The sequence below is a fragment of the Antennarius striatus genome, chromosome 21 (assembly GCF_040054535.1).
Source record: "Antennarius striatus isolate MH-2024 chromosome 21, ASM4005453v1, whole genome shotgun sequence".
Taxonomy (NCBI): Eukaryota; Metazoa; Chordata; class Actinopteri; order Lophiiformes; family Antennariidae; genus Antennarius; species Antennarius striatus.
The window spans coordinates 12,352,312-12,370,150 of NC_090796.1; the positions used below are offsets into that span (position 1 = coordinate 12,352,312).

Sequence of the window (17,839 nt, forward strand, 5' to 3'; positions counted from 1 at the left end):
ACCTGAGCAAAGTTTGTCTAGGTATTCAATAAAAAAAGGTTAAATATTCACCAAACTGTGACCATCTGGTAGCAAGAAACATTGCACGAAATTTGAAGTCAGTGTTTCCTCCTCTGACTTCTTGCTGTGGTGACTTTCGAGAAGTCAGTGAAGGAAACACTTCTAAAACATACCTCCTTTTCAGGAAAAGTGTCTGAATGGGTAAGGAACATGCCAACTGTCAGATCTAAAAATTAACAATCCTTAAACTTATGTTGGTCATTTCCCTTAATTTTATTAGTCTACACTACCAAAACTCAGAGGTGAATACTTATTATTGAGAATTTAAATCCTTTCTTGCATGTCCTGATGGTACTTTACTGTCCTAAGACAATAATCAAAGGGAGAGTTCAGAAAATACCAAACCAGTTTTTCGCTTTAAGTAGATTTTTGGCTTTCCAAGACAACGATGACATTTTAAGTTTTTATATGCTAATATTTAGTAAGTCATTCTACCATTTTCAACTTTAAATTTAGCATATCAATAAAAGATTTACCAAATGACTCTTAAAAGACAAAGTATATCTGATTAAATGATAAGACTTTGACATCAGAATTAGAAACTAGAGATAATTTAAGTTTTATTCAATCTTTTACAATGACAGCTTTTAAAAAATTTTGTTAAAGACGCCTTTTAGGTAATATTGAGCAAAAATCTAACTATGACCTCAGAACAGAAAGAGAAAGCAGAGAAGTGAAACAAAGGCTCCAACGGTTGGATCAAATCATGTTTATTTATGTGTTCAGGAAATCCCCACAGAAACACAGATTTACAATCATTCTTGACAGAAGTGCCAGCTTAACCCCCGTGGTTCAACGCTGAGTACGCCAGCTGAGTCTCACGACCAGTTAACTGCACACCCATTCCCCATTTACAGGTCTACCACCAAGTCCTTTCAGCTCACTGACAGAGGGTGTGTTGTGCTGGTCTTTTCAGTCATTCAGTATGCAGTGCTCTAAGTGTGTAGTAGTTGCCTGTCAACACCCAGACATTTGAACTACGTTCCCTTTCTTCATGTCTGGACTGTTCAGTCTAAAAACCTTCATCATACTTGGTGCCAATCCTTCATCCTGATCAGGAAATGAGATAGTTTGGATGCTTTCAGATATCAGAATAAAACTGTGAACCGTCAGTGAGAAAAAAAAAAAACCTCTTCAGTCATGGTGCAGTTCAGGCCCTCGAGGATACACTACTTTCATATACAGGATTTGTCATACTGCTCAAATGCATTTGGTTCAGCAGTCATAGTACAAATAGAAATGCTAATACTAGTTACAGACAAAAAAAAAAAAAGATGTAACATCTCTTAAAGTAATAAATTGTGAAGCTTGTGAATGTATCAGGATAGCAGTCTCAGTTTACTGGCAGAGGTTTGTGAAATTTCCAACACCTTGTTTTTTGACCTACATAACGTAGGAACACTTTCAGGATAATTAATTACACTATGGGACACCTAGAAAAAAATCCAATTAAATTTCGAGGAATCGAATGCAAGCTTTTAAAAAAACTTGAGAAGACGAGAATTGCATAATACTCGCAGATTCTAATTTTATATTGAATTCCATCTTTACGATTGTTGACTTGCTTTGTGCTTCGTGGGCTTGTTTTTTTTTGTGGGGAGAAAGGTAGTGTTTGCTGGAGAACCATTGCTATATTCCAAGAAAATAACAGTAAAACAAACAGTATGATTTTAAAATGACACCAGAATGCTCGAGGGTTGGTAATTTCTTTTTCTCTCTTTAAATGTCTATTTTTGATTTGCTTTGACCTGATACAGGTTAAGATGCAATTTACTGAATCTCTCTCTGGTGCATTTGAGGTTTCAAAATCAAAATGGATTAAAATGAATATTTAAGCATTCAGTCTACATCAGGTGAACATTTATAGTTAACATAGATATATATATACTACAGGAAAAGGGGGAGGAAAGCTTGCACCCTTGCTCTTTCTTTGCTGTATGAAAACCATGCTTCCTCTGGAGAGTAAGGGTGGAGGGAAAGGGAGGGGCCGTGCAAGACTTGGAGTGGGGGTGAGCTGAGTGGGGCAGAGGCTGAGTTTGGTGGATGGAGAAAGGGGCTTGAAAACCAGACTGCTGATTCCACAGGAGGTGTGTAAAAGGCACGCCAGGGTTACTCCCAATCCCAGCCAGCATACACAGAGACGCCTTCACATCCACACACTCGCTGAACACACAAGGTACACGCGCACACACACATCCACTCACACACACACACACACATACATACATACATACAAGCACACGCACACACAAGCAGCACAGGCTAGAGCCCCAAGAGTACTGACAAGGGGAGAAAGCAGGAGGATGGGAATGAAGGAAGTTCTTGAAAGAAAGAGCTGGGGTTCAGGGTCGGGTTGGATTTGGAGGGGCGAGGGGCCTGGATCCGGTGCTGCTGCTGTGTTTTAACAGAAAAAAAAATAAACAAATAAAAACCAAAAACTGGTGGAATGGATCATTTCTGGGTCTTCAGCTGGTTGGAGAGCCAGTCCAGGCCCTCGTACAGGCCATCCCCACTGGTGGCACAAGTAGCCTGGATGTACCAGTTACGCTGGCGGAGGGCGTGCAAGCCCAGCTTGTCTGTGATCTCTGCTGCGTTCATCGCATTGGGGAGATCCTGAGAGGAGCAGAAGAAGCTGTCAGTTTTGATATTTGAAAGGTTACAAATGCTGAATTACAATCTCTGTTTAGGGAAAGGGCTTTTTTCTGCATGTAAACAAATATCTGAAGAATCACGCCACCACACCTGTTTATTTGCGAAAACGAGCAGCACGGCATCTCGGAGTTCATCCTCAGCAAGCATTCTGGCCAACTCCTCCCTCGCCTCGTTCACTCTCTCTCTATCGTTGCTGTCCACCACAAAAATAAGCCCTGCATACAAAAACAGCAAAACACAAGACGTCATTATGACATGTGAAAAAAAAACACAACAGCATTTCTTCATATACATTTAATAGAGAATTCCAACAGTTTTAAAAAAAATTGTCATCTTCTGGTTTCAAAGCACTTCCTTCTCTCCCAAATCAAAAGTTGCGAGTCAGTTTCATTGAACATTAATTATCGCCCAAAGATTTTGTGACTAGCCAAAAACCAAATATTCATATCATGTAACGAATGAGAATAAACTTCAAGAATTGGATATTTAAATATGAACTTCTACAAGAGCACAACTCGGCTCTCAAGCTCTCGTATTCATCTTTTTTGGAGCAACAAACCACAGACTGAGACACATTTAAGTCATGATAACTTTTACCACCATTTACGTAACTTACTACTATAGATGAGTGGGGAGGGGCCGTATTTTTTGTAATGACCAGTTATTTGTTCTTTGGCGTTTTTGGGGATTTTTTTTAAGTCAGGCTAAATTTCTGCATTTACATGGAGTACAATGAAACAGATTAACAGACACTATAAGAATGTTTTTGTTTTTAAACCCGAATGCTGCTCTGGTCTCCCAAAAAACATTTCGCCTCTGAAAACCAATGGGAGAAATGAGCTACGGCGTTAGCATCAGCTAGTGGAAATTATATAAAGGAGCAAAGCGGCAGCTTTCTATCTTGTGTGATTGTGTGAAGATATTTGACAAATGTGGAGATTGCCACAAAAACATGATGCAAGAGAGGATGGCAAAGGTCCAGGGCAGATTAGAATTCTTCATGGCAGAAGATACGCGACCCCAGGAGTCAAATCAACAAATGTACACCCCCTGACACATGAGCCGGGACACCTGGTACATGTAGTTTACCTGAAAACGTGTAAACACACTTTTCTATTCAATTAGCCCTGGTTCAGACTGGTCGCCTGTATTCAATATATACAACATTTTTGCGGAACGGATTGAAACTAAGTTCGGGGGGTAGTTTCGTGTCGGATAGTTTTAACAGCTCCAAACACTCCAATCGGATATGGCGGACCGTGACGTCATATTCGCGACGCAAAAGCAAGGCGCCAGAAGGAAGAGCGTCACGCATTACGGAGCGGTAAAACATGGAAGAAGTTGAAACTGTTTGGTGTGAGATTTTTCTCCACCTCTACCAGACAGTGATACCGCCAATACGCTAAAGGTAACAAAACTTCATGTACGTCGTCGTTGTTGCCGCCGTCGCAATTATATGACCTCACACATTACACTGAACGACGTAGTTGCTACGGCAACCTGTCAGATCGGGCCGATGATGTGGCCCAGTCTGAACAGAGCAAGATCGTATTTGGACACTTGCTAAAAACAGTGTGAAAAGTCAGCCCTAAAGATCAGATATGGAAGGAAATCTGATTGGTATCCGATACGCCTGCAGTCTGAACGCGGCCTTAGAGTCACTGCTGGGGGCCATAGATCACCTAAACAAAGCCATCGATAGTCAGCATCAAAATCATGTTGAATAACAGCTTTTGTGTGACTTCCACGTTAAATGTAAGTTTGAAATACTTCTAAATTCATATCCATCCATCTAATTCTAAATTTTTCCCTCAAATCTGCATTTATTTACAGCTGTGTGCTCGACCAAGCATATGTCTCTATGTGCTGGAGAATACCACAGTACTGGCAGTGCTGCTTATGGAATATTCTTTGACCTTCTGTGATTAAGTACGCAGTGAATAACTGGCAAAACAAAACGCTTTTTAACATTATGTTTTATATTTTGCTGCTCAACTTGTTAATATGGATGTCTGCTTCATGAAAGTGAATAATAAATTAACTAACATGGAATCAAACGTGGAGTTTGTTCATCAGCTAAAATCGCAACATAATCATGTCAAATATGTATTGTTAAAGTATAATTCAAATAAGAATTTAGCTGCATGTTGCATTACTACGAAGGAATTTCAGGAAGTTCTATAGGAGTGACACACATAGCCCTTGGAAAAATGAACAATAATTGTTGAGTCACTGAATGACTCATTTCCATGGAATCATTAATGTCCCAATGAGGACACCTATAGGCAATTATGTTCACTTACACTGATACCAGTTAATTTTAAATCCCCTCACCTTGAGTATTCTGGAAGTAGTGACGCCACAGTGGCCTGATTTTGTCCTGACCACCCACATCCCACACTGTGAAACTTATGTTCTTGTATTCGACCGTTTCAACATTAAAACCTGTAGCAAAGAGAAGAAACACGGATGTTAAAAACACAAGAAACAACCTGGCAGATCTAAAGCACAGCATCCTACGATCAGTCCATTATGACATGCGATGAATATGAATAGAACCCATTCAATTAAATCAATTGAGATTTTGTTCATTTTAACCCCTAGTTCAATGCCAGTGTTTAAGACACAATATCAAACATTCTAATACACATCAGGTCTAATATTTTGAACTAGGTTTTCATTCTCAATCCTTTCAGTGTGCCCAGAACATCAAAACTGGTAAGCAATCCAGAGACAAGAAATCTCTGATCAGACTTTTTGTCTTAAATAGATATTAATTTATACTGGGGGTTTTTGTTTTTTTCCAATTTTAGACTGTGTGTTTGTATTTACACAGCAATATTTAATTACGTTATGTTCTTGAATTAAATAACAGGTTATACATAAATCATATAAAAATATACAAATAAAATTAATAATATGTATAAATACTAACAAAACTGAACAGTACATAAGAATACATACCAATGGTGGGAATGGTAGTCACTATTTCTCCAAGTTTTAGTTTATAAAGGATGGTTGTTTTGCCTGCAGCATCAAGCCCCACCATAAGAATCCTCATCTCCTTTTTGCCAAAGAGGCCCTTGAATAAGCTTGCAAAAACATTCCCCATGACGACAATGCTGTCAAAATAAAGAGAAAAGGTTAGGGAAATATGCCTATAATTTTTCAAGATTCAGACAGAGAATGTGAATAGGTTATGCACTGCTGAATACGTACAGATCACAATGTACTATCCGATGATAAATGAACAATTTCAAAAATGTATACTGGACATGCTAAAAGGTTTCACCTTAACATTTACAGCTAAAGCTGAAACCTACCATCTAAACTTATTAACACCCAACAATTCCCTGACATAATGAACAAGTTAGCTGTTGACTTCACAGACTTTTTTGAATGACAGTCATTTTTAGCTGGGGGCTTCGAACCAGATTTTTTACCAATCGGTTCATTCTGAACAGAAAGAGTATTATAAGTGTCCGGTGTTTTACGTTCCACCCAAGTATTGACGTTCCTGAACCGGTTAGAACAAAAAAAATAAAGCTCCCGAACTGGTTAGGAACATTCCTTGTAAAATAAATAGGTAGGTAGCCTTAGGACTTTTAAATTGCCCATTAACGCAATTAGTATACATACTGTAGATATGTCCCTACAGTAAACAGAACCAATAGCACTGGTCCAGTTACTGATGGATGGAGGAAGACGGAGAAGTTACTCCTAAGTTTCAAAGCTTCATCTTACTTAAGCAGGGGAACTCTGGTTTGAAAGTGATTGCAGCCAATAAGTTAATGTCTACATTAAGTTGTTTTTTTTTGTTTTTCTTTCATATTGACACACTGCAGTGTTTACCTGTTATGAATATAATAATGGAGGTTTGAAAGACTGTCTCTCCTTGACTGCTGGTGATGTACCAACTTATCTCCTCTCTCATCACGCATTGAGTGAAAAACAGGAAGTGAAACATGACGTCAAAAAAAAGGTATTAAGCGGTTACTATTATTTTTCACAGAATCGATTCTGTTCCAGAACATTTAAAAATATCAAGTTTTTGGTTTCATTTTCATTCCTGGCAAAATTCAAAAAAGTTTTTGATTTTCATTTTCTTTCTATGAACCGGTTCGAAGCCCTGTTTTTAGCTAATAGTTGTGTATTCAGGAGCACCTAACGTCATTTTCCTAACCCGGATGAAGTGTAAAGCTAATCGATCACAAGATAAGAAAGGCCTGCTCCAGCTGACAAACTTTACCCCGTACGCTAGCGCGGCTGGGGTAACGTTCCTACGTGTTAGCCGTCATACAACGCTAGCTCGTTATCTTTACTAACCTCGACCAGCGTATAAGGCCACGAACCACTAAACATCGTATCCATTCGGGTTGAACGTCTACAAAATGTGTGGTCGATGGGGTATCACTGATTGTTTCATATAAATGAAAAGGCGTTTACTCTCATTCTCGTTTCTATGATTCGAAGCCGACATCCATTAGCGTCGCTTAAGGGCGGATGCTTCAGCTAGATAGCTTGATGCTAACAAGGGTACAGCATTTTGAGAAAGATATCGTTCGAAGGAGCACGGGCGTACACCGCTCACGGCAACACATCATCAGGGCATATTACACTAAAGCGATATCTTAACCGTCGGCACAATTTAAGCCAGTATTCTGTTAAACGCACAGCGATAGCTGATCTGTCCGTAACTGAGAACTGATTTAATGAAATAGCTAACGTGGGTACCGTTATCGAAATGCCGCGTCACAGTAAAGAGCGAACATCATGACGTCATTTTAAACGATTAAGATACCAACCGTCAGTACAGCGCAACAGTCAGTTCAGATGATCAATCATTTCAGTTCAAACCAGTCAGATTACTTGTATTATTACCTTTAGAAAGACAGCTTCTCGAGGTTTCCGTTATCTTCCACTGTCAATCCAAAATGGCGTCTTGCGCAACCAGGGAGACACCGGTGTACCGACACTTCCCACTATCAAATTTGAGCCAATCACAATCGTACTGGTGTAACTAATAACCCGCCTGTTTTATTATGCTGTCCAATCACAGTGTCGGCAGACCCTTGTGTGCACATTGCACAAAATGTCGAGGAAGTGAACAGCACACGAGTTTATTCAAGTTTCACTCACAGTGGTAAGACTGGTTGGATTCGTTTTCTTTTCAATGATAGATGTCTTGACACTATAATCCTAATTTAACCAAGAACGACAGGTGTCATTTGTTACAAATACTGGATTGTTTCTCACCAATATATCAATGAGGACAAACGGTGATGTGTTCTGTTTGTTTAGGGCTTGGGCGTATGCAATACATAGTTGTGATCTCACAAAAATAGCATGTATTTCCCCTGTTTGAACAAGATGGTACTTTCCTGCCTAAAGCACAAAAAAGTTACTTCCCCATTCATGTGAGGAAGAAGTACACATAGGCCGGACGTCAGCCCTGTTCAATGTGCAACAGTCAGAATGAAATGGATCACTGACTGTGAGCCGGGCATCGTCACTTGACACCAGTGTTAGACATTTTTTTTAAAAATGCTCAGGCTAGGGTTATCTGAAGCCAGGTGACTGAAGTGGAACTTAAAAGCCATTGGTTTTCTGTCATCCCCTTTGAATTGTCAGTTTGCTTGGCTGCAAGACATTTTGAAAAACGTTTTGTGAAAGGGTAGATGCTTGTAGATTCTTATTCATCACTGCTCATTGTAATACCCGAAGAGTGGACCAGAAGTGACTGGACTTTCTTCCCTAAAGAGATGTCTATTTGCTTCTGATTCGACCTTCAAGGAGCGTAAGGGTAGATCTTTGGATGAATATATATATATATATATATATATATATATATATATATATATATATATATAATACACATACAGTAAGAGGTCGAGCGGCAGGTAGCTCCTTTGTGTTGCGCCTCGGCAAGGGCACCTCGGCAGTGCTCAGGAGATGAACTGGCACTTCTCCATTGCCAGTTCACATTCCAAACTTTTTGGTCTTGAACCAACCTTCGTCCGGTCCCCAGCCCAAGACCCAGCCTACTGAACTGCTGCCGCCCCAAATGTGTGGTCAAATCATGCAGTTTGATTCCTTGAAATATGGTCACGTCTCCACACTACAACATTCTCCTTCTGAGTGTCAGAAGGTGGAGAACAAGGTGAATGAAGGAGGCAATAAACAAGCAGAGAAAAGCACCTTGTTCACCTGAGAAATCATTTATTTTCTAGATGTAGAAGGTCAGTGGCATTCAAGTATTAAAGTCTTCAGGCATATCATTGTCACTCACACTAAAGCTTAATATGCACCAAGCGACATGTCAAAGTAGAGTTTCCAGATCACAGTGAAACCACATACAGAATATGGACACTGTCCATATTTGGCAAAATTGGAAAAAAAATATCTGATATAGAAAAGTCATATTTACAAATATAAAATCAACTATAAATCTCATCAGTCATATCAGCAGCACATCCACTGTGTTCACATGTTCAGTACACATTGCTCTGGAACAACAAATGTTTTAAGTTTGTGCAAACATGAAATAGTAGCAAAAATGTCTTATTCTCGAAGTTCCAGCTTGCCGTCTCTGACTCTCCACCTCCAGCGCTGACATCTATCAGGAGCGGGAACACAGCGGAGCCACAGGCAAGACTCTCTGATCTCCTGTTCAAAGGAGATCATCTTCCTGTCCAGGGTCTCCAATGTGAAAGCTTTCCCTGAAATCTGGATGACAGATGAGATCATTCATTTTGGTTTGGTTGCTTCAAAATCAATGCCTGAAATGTGTGCAGAACATTAAGTACCAAAAAGTTGGCACTGTTTTTCATGATCTTAATCTTTTTTTGTTTATTGGATCACCTCAAATTGGAATCGAATTTTTTGCCCCATTTCATCATGATAAAGACTTCTTTCAATTTATGTAAAAAAATAAATATACATATTTCTATAATTATGATATTAAAACATTCAATCAACCAATCACCTATCTCTTACCTGATCACTGATCCCTATGGCAACGTGGCCCACTTTGACCTGTCGACGTTCACGAATCCTCAGACACTCGCCCTGCACATTCTCAATCCAGATGTCAATACCTGCAACACACAATAACACAGTAAAAAAAATCCTTTGAAGAAATAAGTCAACCAGTATATAACTGTGATACAGATCTGTCCTCACCATCAAAGCAGTTGGAGGTTGGCTGATTTCCTGACACTAACCACTCCAAATGTCCGTCTGTCTGGCTGTTGCAGGAGGAGAAGACTCCGGAGCTCAGATCATCCGATGAATGGTCAGAGTCCTTAAATATCAACAGGATATTTTATTTTTATTTCAGGAATTTGATTTATTGCCTGACTCCACACCTGTGTATGTAGATGTGTACCTTTTCTGAGGCATCGATCTGTGACGTGTCAGAGCAGCTGAAACAAGACGGAGGGTCATCTCGAGGTTCAGGGGATGGGGTTTGGAATGTGATGCCAATTGGTATATCTAACAAGTGACAATACGTTATCAATTTTTTTCCACAGCTCTAAAAAATATGCTTTTTCCACTAAACATCGCAAAATGTCACACATTATCTTGTTCATTGCTTCAGTGGTTTTAGACCGTCTTTGGATGGATCACTTTCTCAATCTGAGGGATCAATATGTGAGGCACTTTACCCCACACTCACGTCAACAATTTATCAGACTTCAGGCTGCCTCCTTTGAATCCACTAATGGATTCATGCGACTGTAATCACAATGTAATCCCCAAGATTTATTATAGTAATGAGTGCAGCTCCCATTTAAAGACTAAATCTGGAAATAACCATAAAAAATGTTCACACAACACAGAGGCAAAACTCAGAATAATACTGTAGCAAAATCAGAGTGCACTCATCTGCACTTCATTACAGGAACCATTTCAGCTTGTGAGCTGCAGCTGATGAAAGAACTGGACACGAATCAAGTCGACAAATTGGTAAGTAAGAGCATGTTTCACCGGCTGACTCACCGTCTCTGAGGTATTCCAACTCTGGTTCTGATCCCCATGAATTCTCTTTTGTCATTTGGCCTTTTTGCAGCAAAGGGAAAATGCCTCTGAGAGCATGGAGATACTCTGTAGACACAGAAGAGTCCCGCTCCTCTTCCTCATCGTCTTCATCTCCTTCCTCTTCCATATCCCCTTCATAATCCTTGTCAGTTTTCTTCCACATTTCCTGAATGTATTCCTCCTCACCCATGTATATATCGATGTCTGAGTCAGACCAGAGGTTCCAGTCTTTTTCATCTGAAGCATAATCTTCTTGTAGTGATTTTGGAGACTCCCATTCTCTTGTCAAGGAATCTGTTTCCCATTCAGAGACCTGGTCTGAGTCACCATCTCTCCAGTCAGTACTGTCTTCATCAATTGCTGTGGTTCTCCAGGGGCTTACCCAGTACATTGTTGGTGCTGAATTGGCTGTGCGTGGTTTGGTTGGGGTGGGAACAGGCGACAAAGAGCAGGAGGTGTCTTCATTATAGTTCTTGCCACGATACAGAGTCTCCCAAGCACCTTTGAGAGACTGTGGACTTAGACCTCCAACTGTGGACCAAGCGTTCATGTCAAAATCCAAACTTCATCCCTAAAAAATTTGCTTTATTTTGTTCTGCTATATGTTTTAAGTACTTTTAAGTATCTACTATACTATCGATTAGGTGACCCATCCACCTGCTCTGAGGGCTTTGGTGGTTTTCCTCCTGAGCTCTTGCGCCGATGCTCGTCTCTCCGGGTCTTTCTGAAGTCCAGCTCTGAATACTTTGGCTGTGAAATTGTTACAGTTGGATGGCACTTCCCATAGAGGAGGCGGCTCATTGACTATCTGACAAACAAATGACAAAAGTGAGAGTTCATTGTTGTGGTTCCCTCTCCTTCTGGGTGAAATCGTTGCACCTTCCCACTATGATAGGGTGACTCACCTGGAGACACAGCGGATGAGAGTAATAACGTATCCACGGATGACATCCATTGAGCATGTGCAGTAGCATACAACAGCTGCTCCACACGTCAGCCTTGGCACAGAGTTGATCTCCTCTTGCCACTTCGGGGGCCATGTGAGTCTCTGTGCCGGGGAAGGTAGCTCCTATTATCCAGAAACAGTGAATTACGTAGATTTAGTTTTTTTGCCTCTTGACTAAGTTAGCTTTTGTTACGATTGGCTCTCAGTGATCATTTGTCATTTTATTATGTTTACATGTTATCATGAAATTAGAAATGGTAAACAATAAATTTAAAAGCAGTCTGTTCAAAAGTGTAGCACTTTAGTGGTTGACGTTTTTAGACTCACCCCTGATCGCCTTGGTCCTTCGTCCATTGTCATCTAATATTTCTGAGAGACCAAAGTCGCAGAGGAATGTGTCCCTGCAGTCTGCAGACAGCAGCACATTGTCAACTGGAATAAAATCAACACACGGGATTGAGTGAGACAGCTTGTTTTCCTTTGGTGCTCATTATAAAGCAGTTGACTGAGAAATCAGGGAGCTGCTAGTGTCTGTCACATTGACGGGAACATAGAGGACTGAAGCCCATGCAACTTTCTACAAGGCAAGCAAACATTCAGAAATAAAGCATATGGACTTCACATCTAATATAATGAGACAGCTTGAAGGGATATTTGTTGGTTGAGTGGACCTGCTCACAGTGAGGGTAATAGAAGGGCCCAAATGGCGGGGACGCCTTTCTAATCAGACCTCTCAGCAGGGATTACTGGGGATTTGGGGGTGATGGTAGAACCATCAGCAAAAAGATTAGCTGAACTGTTAATTTCATTTACTTGTGATGTTATGTGGCCATTCAGTGCTAGTCAATGCAGCACAGGGAAGGGAACACACATTTTTCTGTCACTAGTTGGTGAGGGAAGCAGGATTGTTACTCGCAAATAAGTGCAGTGGTCAGTAAACTACATTTCAAAATCTATTCAAAACTTTCTACCTGATAACAAATAAGAAAATTAATTAACTGAGATAATCATCTCAATATCAGTATACCTTTGACATCCAAGTGAAGGACATTTCTGTGGTGCAGGTGTTCTAGTGCCCCTAACGACTGATGTAGGTAATGCAGAGCCAAATCCTCAGGTAAAGAGTTGGTCTCCTTTAGAAGCTGGGCCAAACATGCTGAGGAGGTTTTTAAATAAATAAATAAAGAAGTATAAGGACTATTTCTACCTTACATTTCAAAGGATGAATGTGAAAATATCAACAATTTGTCACTGTTATTTGTTGTTGCTGGTGAAGAAAGTTTACCTGGCTTCAGGTCCATAAAGAGCATCATATTGAGCCCCTCCCTCACAGCCCCAAAGAGTTCAACAACATGAGGAGATCGGAGAGCGCTCCACGTGCTCACCTCCTCGGTGCTGAAGTGACTCAGTGGAATCTGAAAGCAGTCACATTTCAATAGCTTAAAATGAATTCACAGTTCTTGTGTTGAGGATAACAGTGTTTAAAAAGCTTAGGGTGTTGCATGTGCAAATAATTTTTTTGTTAAAAATGACTCACAATTTCCTGGCTTACCCTCTTGGCAGCACATTTGAATCCAGTCCTTTTGTCCCGAACACAGAATACATCACCATATGAGCCATTCTGTATGTGATGAAGAATGCTGTACTCCTCTCCCTCCCTGTACTGAGACCTGCTGGGCTGGAGTTGCTGAGGGGCCCAAAAGAAGAGATCGAAGATCGAAGCATCATTTATAAACTGTAAATACACTCTGTGACATCGTAGCAGGTGATTTGTGATCACTGAATGAACAATGAATCTGAGTTCTTCAAAGCTGCCTTGTTTTGCTGCCTCCAAATTACCAAATAAAAATTTGTATAATAGTCCCAAATAAAAAAAATTTCAGGAAACATCTTTTGGGTTCTGCTTTGTACTTCACCTGCTTGTTTAGCCCAAACTCTACATTCATTTGATGGTATTGGTTGTGGCAATTTAAGGGTCCAGAATTTTTGGAGCATGACCTTTTTAAAGGTCATGCCTTACTTCTTCTTTTTTTTATTATTTATTATGTATAATACCAGATTAGTGTAATTTTTATTGTGTCATGGCTGGATGCTGTGTGGAAACTCATGAACAGTAGAGTTTGGTGTTCATGGCTTCTAAAAGGCTTAAGACGTATGCAGTTATTACAGGCCCAAAAAGAAAATAGTTCATATACGTATATAGACTGGATATGAATGTCTTACATAATGAAATAGGAGTCCTTCATTGAGAGATTTGCTGGTCTTCCACTCTTTTATTAAATCTCTGAAGACTGGTGAAATGGGTGGCTTTGGCATCTGTGTCACTTTCCCTCTGAGGAGGCCTAAAACTTTGTCAGCCTCACTCATGTCAGCAAAACCGACGGCATCCTGAGATGCGTTCATAGCATTTAGGGCATAGGTGGAGTCTGACATTCCTAGCAGGCTTTGCCCACGCCCTGCAGATCCAGAATCCCGGTCACCATGAGAGGCGGGGTCAAAACCAGACACAAGCATCAGGTCAAAGGTCAAATCTGACATTCTGGCTTCAACTCCAAAGTTATCTGGTGGTTGCACGCCATCTTCTACACAGCAGGATGAGTCTGACTCACTTTCCTGTGTGCAAACAGATTCAGAGTCCCATTCCAGGCCACAATCCGAGTCTGACCCTCCTCTGTCATCAGTGTTGTACATTGTGCACCGTGATCTGTCTTGGTCCTCTAACTGTGGTGCATCTTCAATTACTTCGATACACTTACACACATCTGCACAGCTGCAGCCCTCATATAAGGAGAACTGCAGGTCTCCATGTCTGCAGGAGTGCGACACTGAGTCCGTAAACTGAGGAGGTGGTGGTATGATCTCAACAGATGAGCTCATCTCTCTTTCTGCTGATTTCAGCCAATCAATCTCCTGCACCCAGAGACCTTGGATAATTGGTGGCTCCTCCCCTCCCTCTGTCCTGTGTCTTCCAATTTTCCAGCGTTGTTTCCTCGGGAGGTGGCGTTGAGGGAGTTTGATGGCCACATCTGACTCCTCATCGGTGTCACTCGTGAATGTAGTTTCTTTGCTGTAAGACCTGCAAATTAGATGATATGTGGCATGTGGAAACTGGTGCCTTCCCATAAAGCATTTCACAACACATGATGACGGCAGTTTGGAATCATATTCTGAGGTACCTGTGCCTTCTGAGCATCTGAGAGCTTGTGTAAGGGCACTGTGTGTCAGTGGGGCTGAACTCCTGGAAATCTTCTCCTGGCACAGACAAATATGAAGACGTAAACATCCTATAATACAACTAGATACCATATATGGCCTGTAAATTGTCTACTTTCTTACATTTATCAACATTTAAAAGGAGGGAGAACGGTAACCTTACTCTCTGCTTGTGCCACTATGGACACTCGTAGGTCCTCCATGGACACTTTACGCCCCTCTTCAATCACATGTTTGGCTGTGCCGTGTTGCATCGCCCGACTCAGATGGGGTGCGATGGCTTGAACCAGCGACTCCCGTTCCTCCTCACATCCTTGGCTGGTGTCCTCCTTATCATGAAATGAGAGTCCTTCTCCTCCAGCAACTATGACAAATGGTGTGTTGGGATTAAACATCCGTGGTATGGCCATGTCTCTGTCACTGTTTGTGTGTATCTACACCGGGATCACTGGAAAAGAAGATGAACAAAGTTTTGTAAAATTATTAAAACACATCATTTGTGCTGCATTTTGGGAGTCAGATGTTGTAACGTCCAGTCCGGCATGAGGCCAACTGACTAACAGTGGCATGACGAAAAAACAAGAAAAGCACTATGTTGAAAACTTCAGCTGTGATTGTGACCATTAATGTTGCTTCTTCCACCCATTTGTTCTTCAATCATCTTCCTGAGAGGGGTTTAAGGGTTCTGCACACCATTTTGGCTGCTTCTACAACTGAACTCCTATACACAGACCTCATATGCTGCTCCTTGAAAACGCTTGAGACACTCTTCCATCTTGGGGGTCTTATCCCCTAAAGCTCCTATGACCTCACCTTCGTTACCAGTTTTGCTTTGACCATGCACACCAGTATCTATGTGTGACTCATTGAGTCATGAGTTGGGCTGCCTAGTCTTGAGGTCTTGAACTTGACCTCCATGTGGTATCATTGACCCTGATCACTTGTGTTAGCATCACCTCAGAGGCTCACATGTCAATGGTCTGTTGTAGGTGAGGCATCATACCTCTGGGTTCTCCAGCCCCTCCCCCACTATCAAAAGAATACAGTAAAGGTGAACTGATAACTTGAAACTGACAGTAGGTGTGATGATTTGTCTTCCTATCTGACTTGGCGATGACCCCACCCACCCCTCATTTTTGGAGAGTTGAAAATAGTTTCAAATGATCTATTCTACAGCATAAAGAGCTAAATTAAACAGCTAATGTAAAAGTGACATTTTGATGTGTTGGCATTGGCCCTGGGTTGGGCATAAATGAGTGGATACCAGTAGTGAGCCTGGCAAGGTGAGTATAAATAGCATGCAGAGATTTGGCACGCAGAGAAGCAGCCGCATGCTTTCCACTGAGGGCGACCAGCTGTCGGAGTCTCTCTTCCTTGACACTCTCCATGTCGACAGCAGAAACTGGGGGATCAAAACACTCACACTTCCACATAAAGACAGTCGTGAAGCCCGCAAACACATCCTGGAGGGTGGATGAGTTATCATATAATAGTGTTTGTGTCACATAACGACTGACAACGCCAAAAACAGACAGCAACCCAAAGCTGTTTGAAGCAATCCATTGGACTTTAAAGATGTTTCTTGAAGACGTTTTGCCTCTCATCCAAAAGACTTCTTATCCAAGAGACTTCAGAACTGAAGAAGTCTCTTGGATGAGGGGCAAAAAGTCTTCAAGAAACTGTCTTAAAGTCCAGTGGATTGATTTAAACAGCTTTGGATAACCATGGCCTGGATAACTGAGAACCTATAGGACATAACACTGACAGAAACATTACAAATATCTGCACCTGAGCGGAAGACATTTCTAAAAGATAAGGCAACTGTTTCAAACTATAATTTGATTTCACAAGTACAAAAGTAACACCTTTATCATGTTTTAATAAATCTCCTCAGGATATATTGACCGCTAATTTCATCATCCAAACACTGGTAAATGCCACTCATCCCATGGTGCACCGCTAGCAACACTTCCTGTTTGCAATACAGCCCCTTCCCTTGTTACTAACTGGTCTGAGTACAAATACACAAGTAATGCTGTGAGGTATAATTGACATAATTGCACTTTGAATATATAACTTTAAGCTTCTTTTAACTCACTTTTCTCTGAAGAGATCTGATGTGGTTTAAATGATGCGGGACGCAGTTACATTTACTTAATAGAATGTGAAGTATTTAAATGGACTCCATGTATTTGAAGTACATTAAAATAACTGTGTAACTGATACAAGCACTTTGATGCTTTAAGTTTGTGCCAGTATTTTTAAGTCATTACTTTTACTCATGTATCAGAATCAGACGTACTTCTGCCACCACTGTCTGAGACAGAAAACACCTCCAGTAAAACAAACCCAGGCTGACGGTGTGGTTTTAAGTTCCAGCAAGGTGAAACTCTGCACCCAAGGAGCACAATACCTCAGATGGTCGATCAGCTGCTCCTGTCTTGTATCGAGTTCAGGTGAAGTCGCTCCGGTGATCTTGAAGAAAGAGAACAAAAGTTTCCTGACTCTCCTTCTCACTGTTTGCACTGTGTCGTGGGTGTCCAAGTGTAACCTACCGGCTTTCTGCCCCCGCAGGCTCTGGTGATTGGTTGGCCGTGTGTGAATTATGAGTTCTTACACCTCAGTCCTTCTGACCCACCACCCACACACAGTCGCCTCCAAAAACTCTGGATGCATACATTAGATGCCAACACTGACACCCAGGTCCTGTATCTCAGCCACTTCATGATGACAATTTCATTTTATGATTTATATTTTTTATCCTTATTATTTTGATTTGAATCAGACAATGATCTATAGTAATTTCATGCATTCAATTAGTGTAACATCTAATAACAAGTACAAGCTATTGAGAAACAGTCATTTCAAAACTGTAGTTAATTAGTATATCTTAGTTAAATGTGCTATTGATGTAATTATTGCAGCAAC

The 17,839-nt window shown here is 40.9% G+C and overlaps 2 protein-coding genes and 1 long non-coding RNA gene across 8 annotated transcripts; 1 reads left to right on the forward strand and 2 right to left on the reverse strand.

The window, feature by feature from the left end:
* Positions 1 to 749: 749 nt before the first annotated feature.
* arf2b (ADP-ribosylation factor 2b) lies at positions 750 to 7,700 on the reverse strand. 2 transcript variants are annotated; one of them, XM_068304826.1, is made up of 5 exons: positions 7,594 to 7,700; positions 5,677 to 5,834; positions 5,047 to 5,157; positions 2,803 to 2,927; positions 750 to 2,673 (listed from the first exon to the last, which is right to left on the reverse strand). In XM_068304826.1, exons 2-5 carry the CDS (start codon positions 5,822 to 5,824, stop codon positions 2,512 to 2,514), a joined length of 546 nt encoding a protein of 181 aa, XP_068160927.1. In that variant the 5' UTR covers positions 5,825 to 5,834; positions 7,594 to 7,700; the 3' UTR covers positions 750 to 2,511. The 2 variants fall into 2 exon arrangements, with proteins under 2 accessions (XP_068160927.1, XP_068160928.1); XM_068304827.1 differs by having other exon boundaries at positions 7,518 to 7,640.
* Positions 7,701 to 7,770: 70 nt separating this feature from the next.
* LOC137588071 (uncharacterized) lies at positions 7,771 to 13,436 on the forward strand. 4 transcript variants are annotated; one of them, XR_011034011.1, is made up of 7 exons: positions 7,771 to 7,855; positions 9,286 to 9,360; positions 9,969 to 10,006; positions 10,092 to 10,200; positions 10,616 to 10,680; positions 10,784 to 10,897; positions 13,297 to 13,436. It is a non-coding gene; the product is annotated as an uncharacterized lncRNA (long non-coding RNA). The 4 variants fall into 4 exon arrangements; XR_011034012.1 differs by having other exon boundaries at positions 9,883 to 10,006; positions 10,092 to 10,680; XR_011034013.1 differs by having other exon boundaries at positions 9,906 to 10,006; positions 10,092 to 10,680.
* Positions 8,655 to 17,437, reverse strand: LOC137588069 (mitogen-activated protein kinase kinase kinase 14). Of its 2 annotated transcripts, XM_068304825.1 has the most exons (15): positions 17,325 to 17,437; positions 15,075 to 15,359; positions 14,875 to 14,950; positions 14,623 to 14,774; positions 13,251 to 13,385; positions 12,984 to 13,113; positions 12,726 to 12,854; positions 12,026 to 12,130; positions 11,658 to 11,821; positions 11,410 to 11,560; positions 10,714 to 11,283; positions 10,100 to 10,206; positions 9,895 to 10,015; positions 9,709 to 9,809; positions 8,655 to 9,438 (listed from the first exon to the last, which is right to left on the reverse strand). In XM_068304825.1, the coding sequence occupies exons 4-15, from the start codon at positions 14,734 to 14,736 to the stop codon at positions 9,274 to 9,276; spliced, it is 1,992 nt and encodes a 663-aa protein (XP_068160926.1). In that variant the 5' UTR covers positions 14,737 to 14,774; positions 14,875 to 14,950; positions 15,075 to 15,359; positions 17,325 to 17,437; the 3' UTR covers positions 8,655 to 9,273. The 2 variants fall into 2 exon arrangements, with proteins under 2 accessions (XP_068160926.1, XP_068160925.1); XM_068304824.1 differs by lacking the exons at positions 14,623 to 14,774; positions 14,875 to 14,950; positions 15,075 to 15,359; positions 17,325 to 17,437 and adding an exon at positions 13,922 to 14,615.
* Between the last annotated feature and the right edge of the window lie 402 nt (positions 17,438 to 17,839).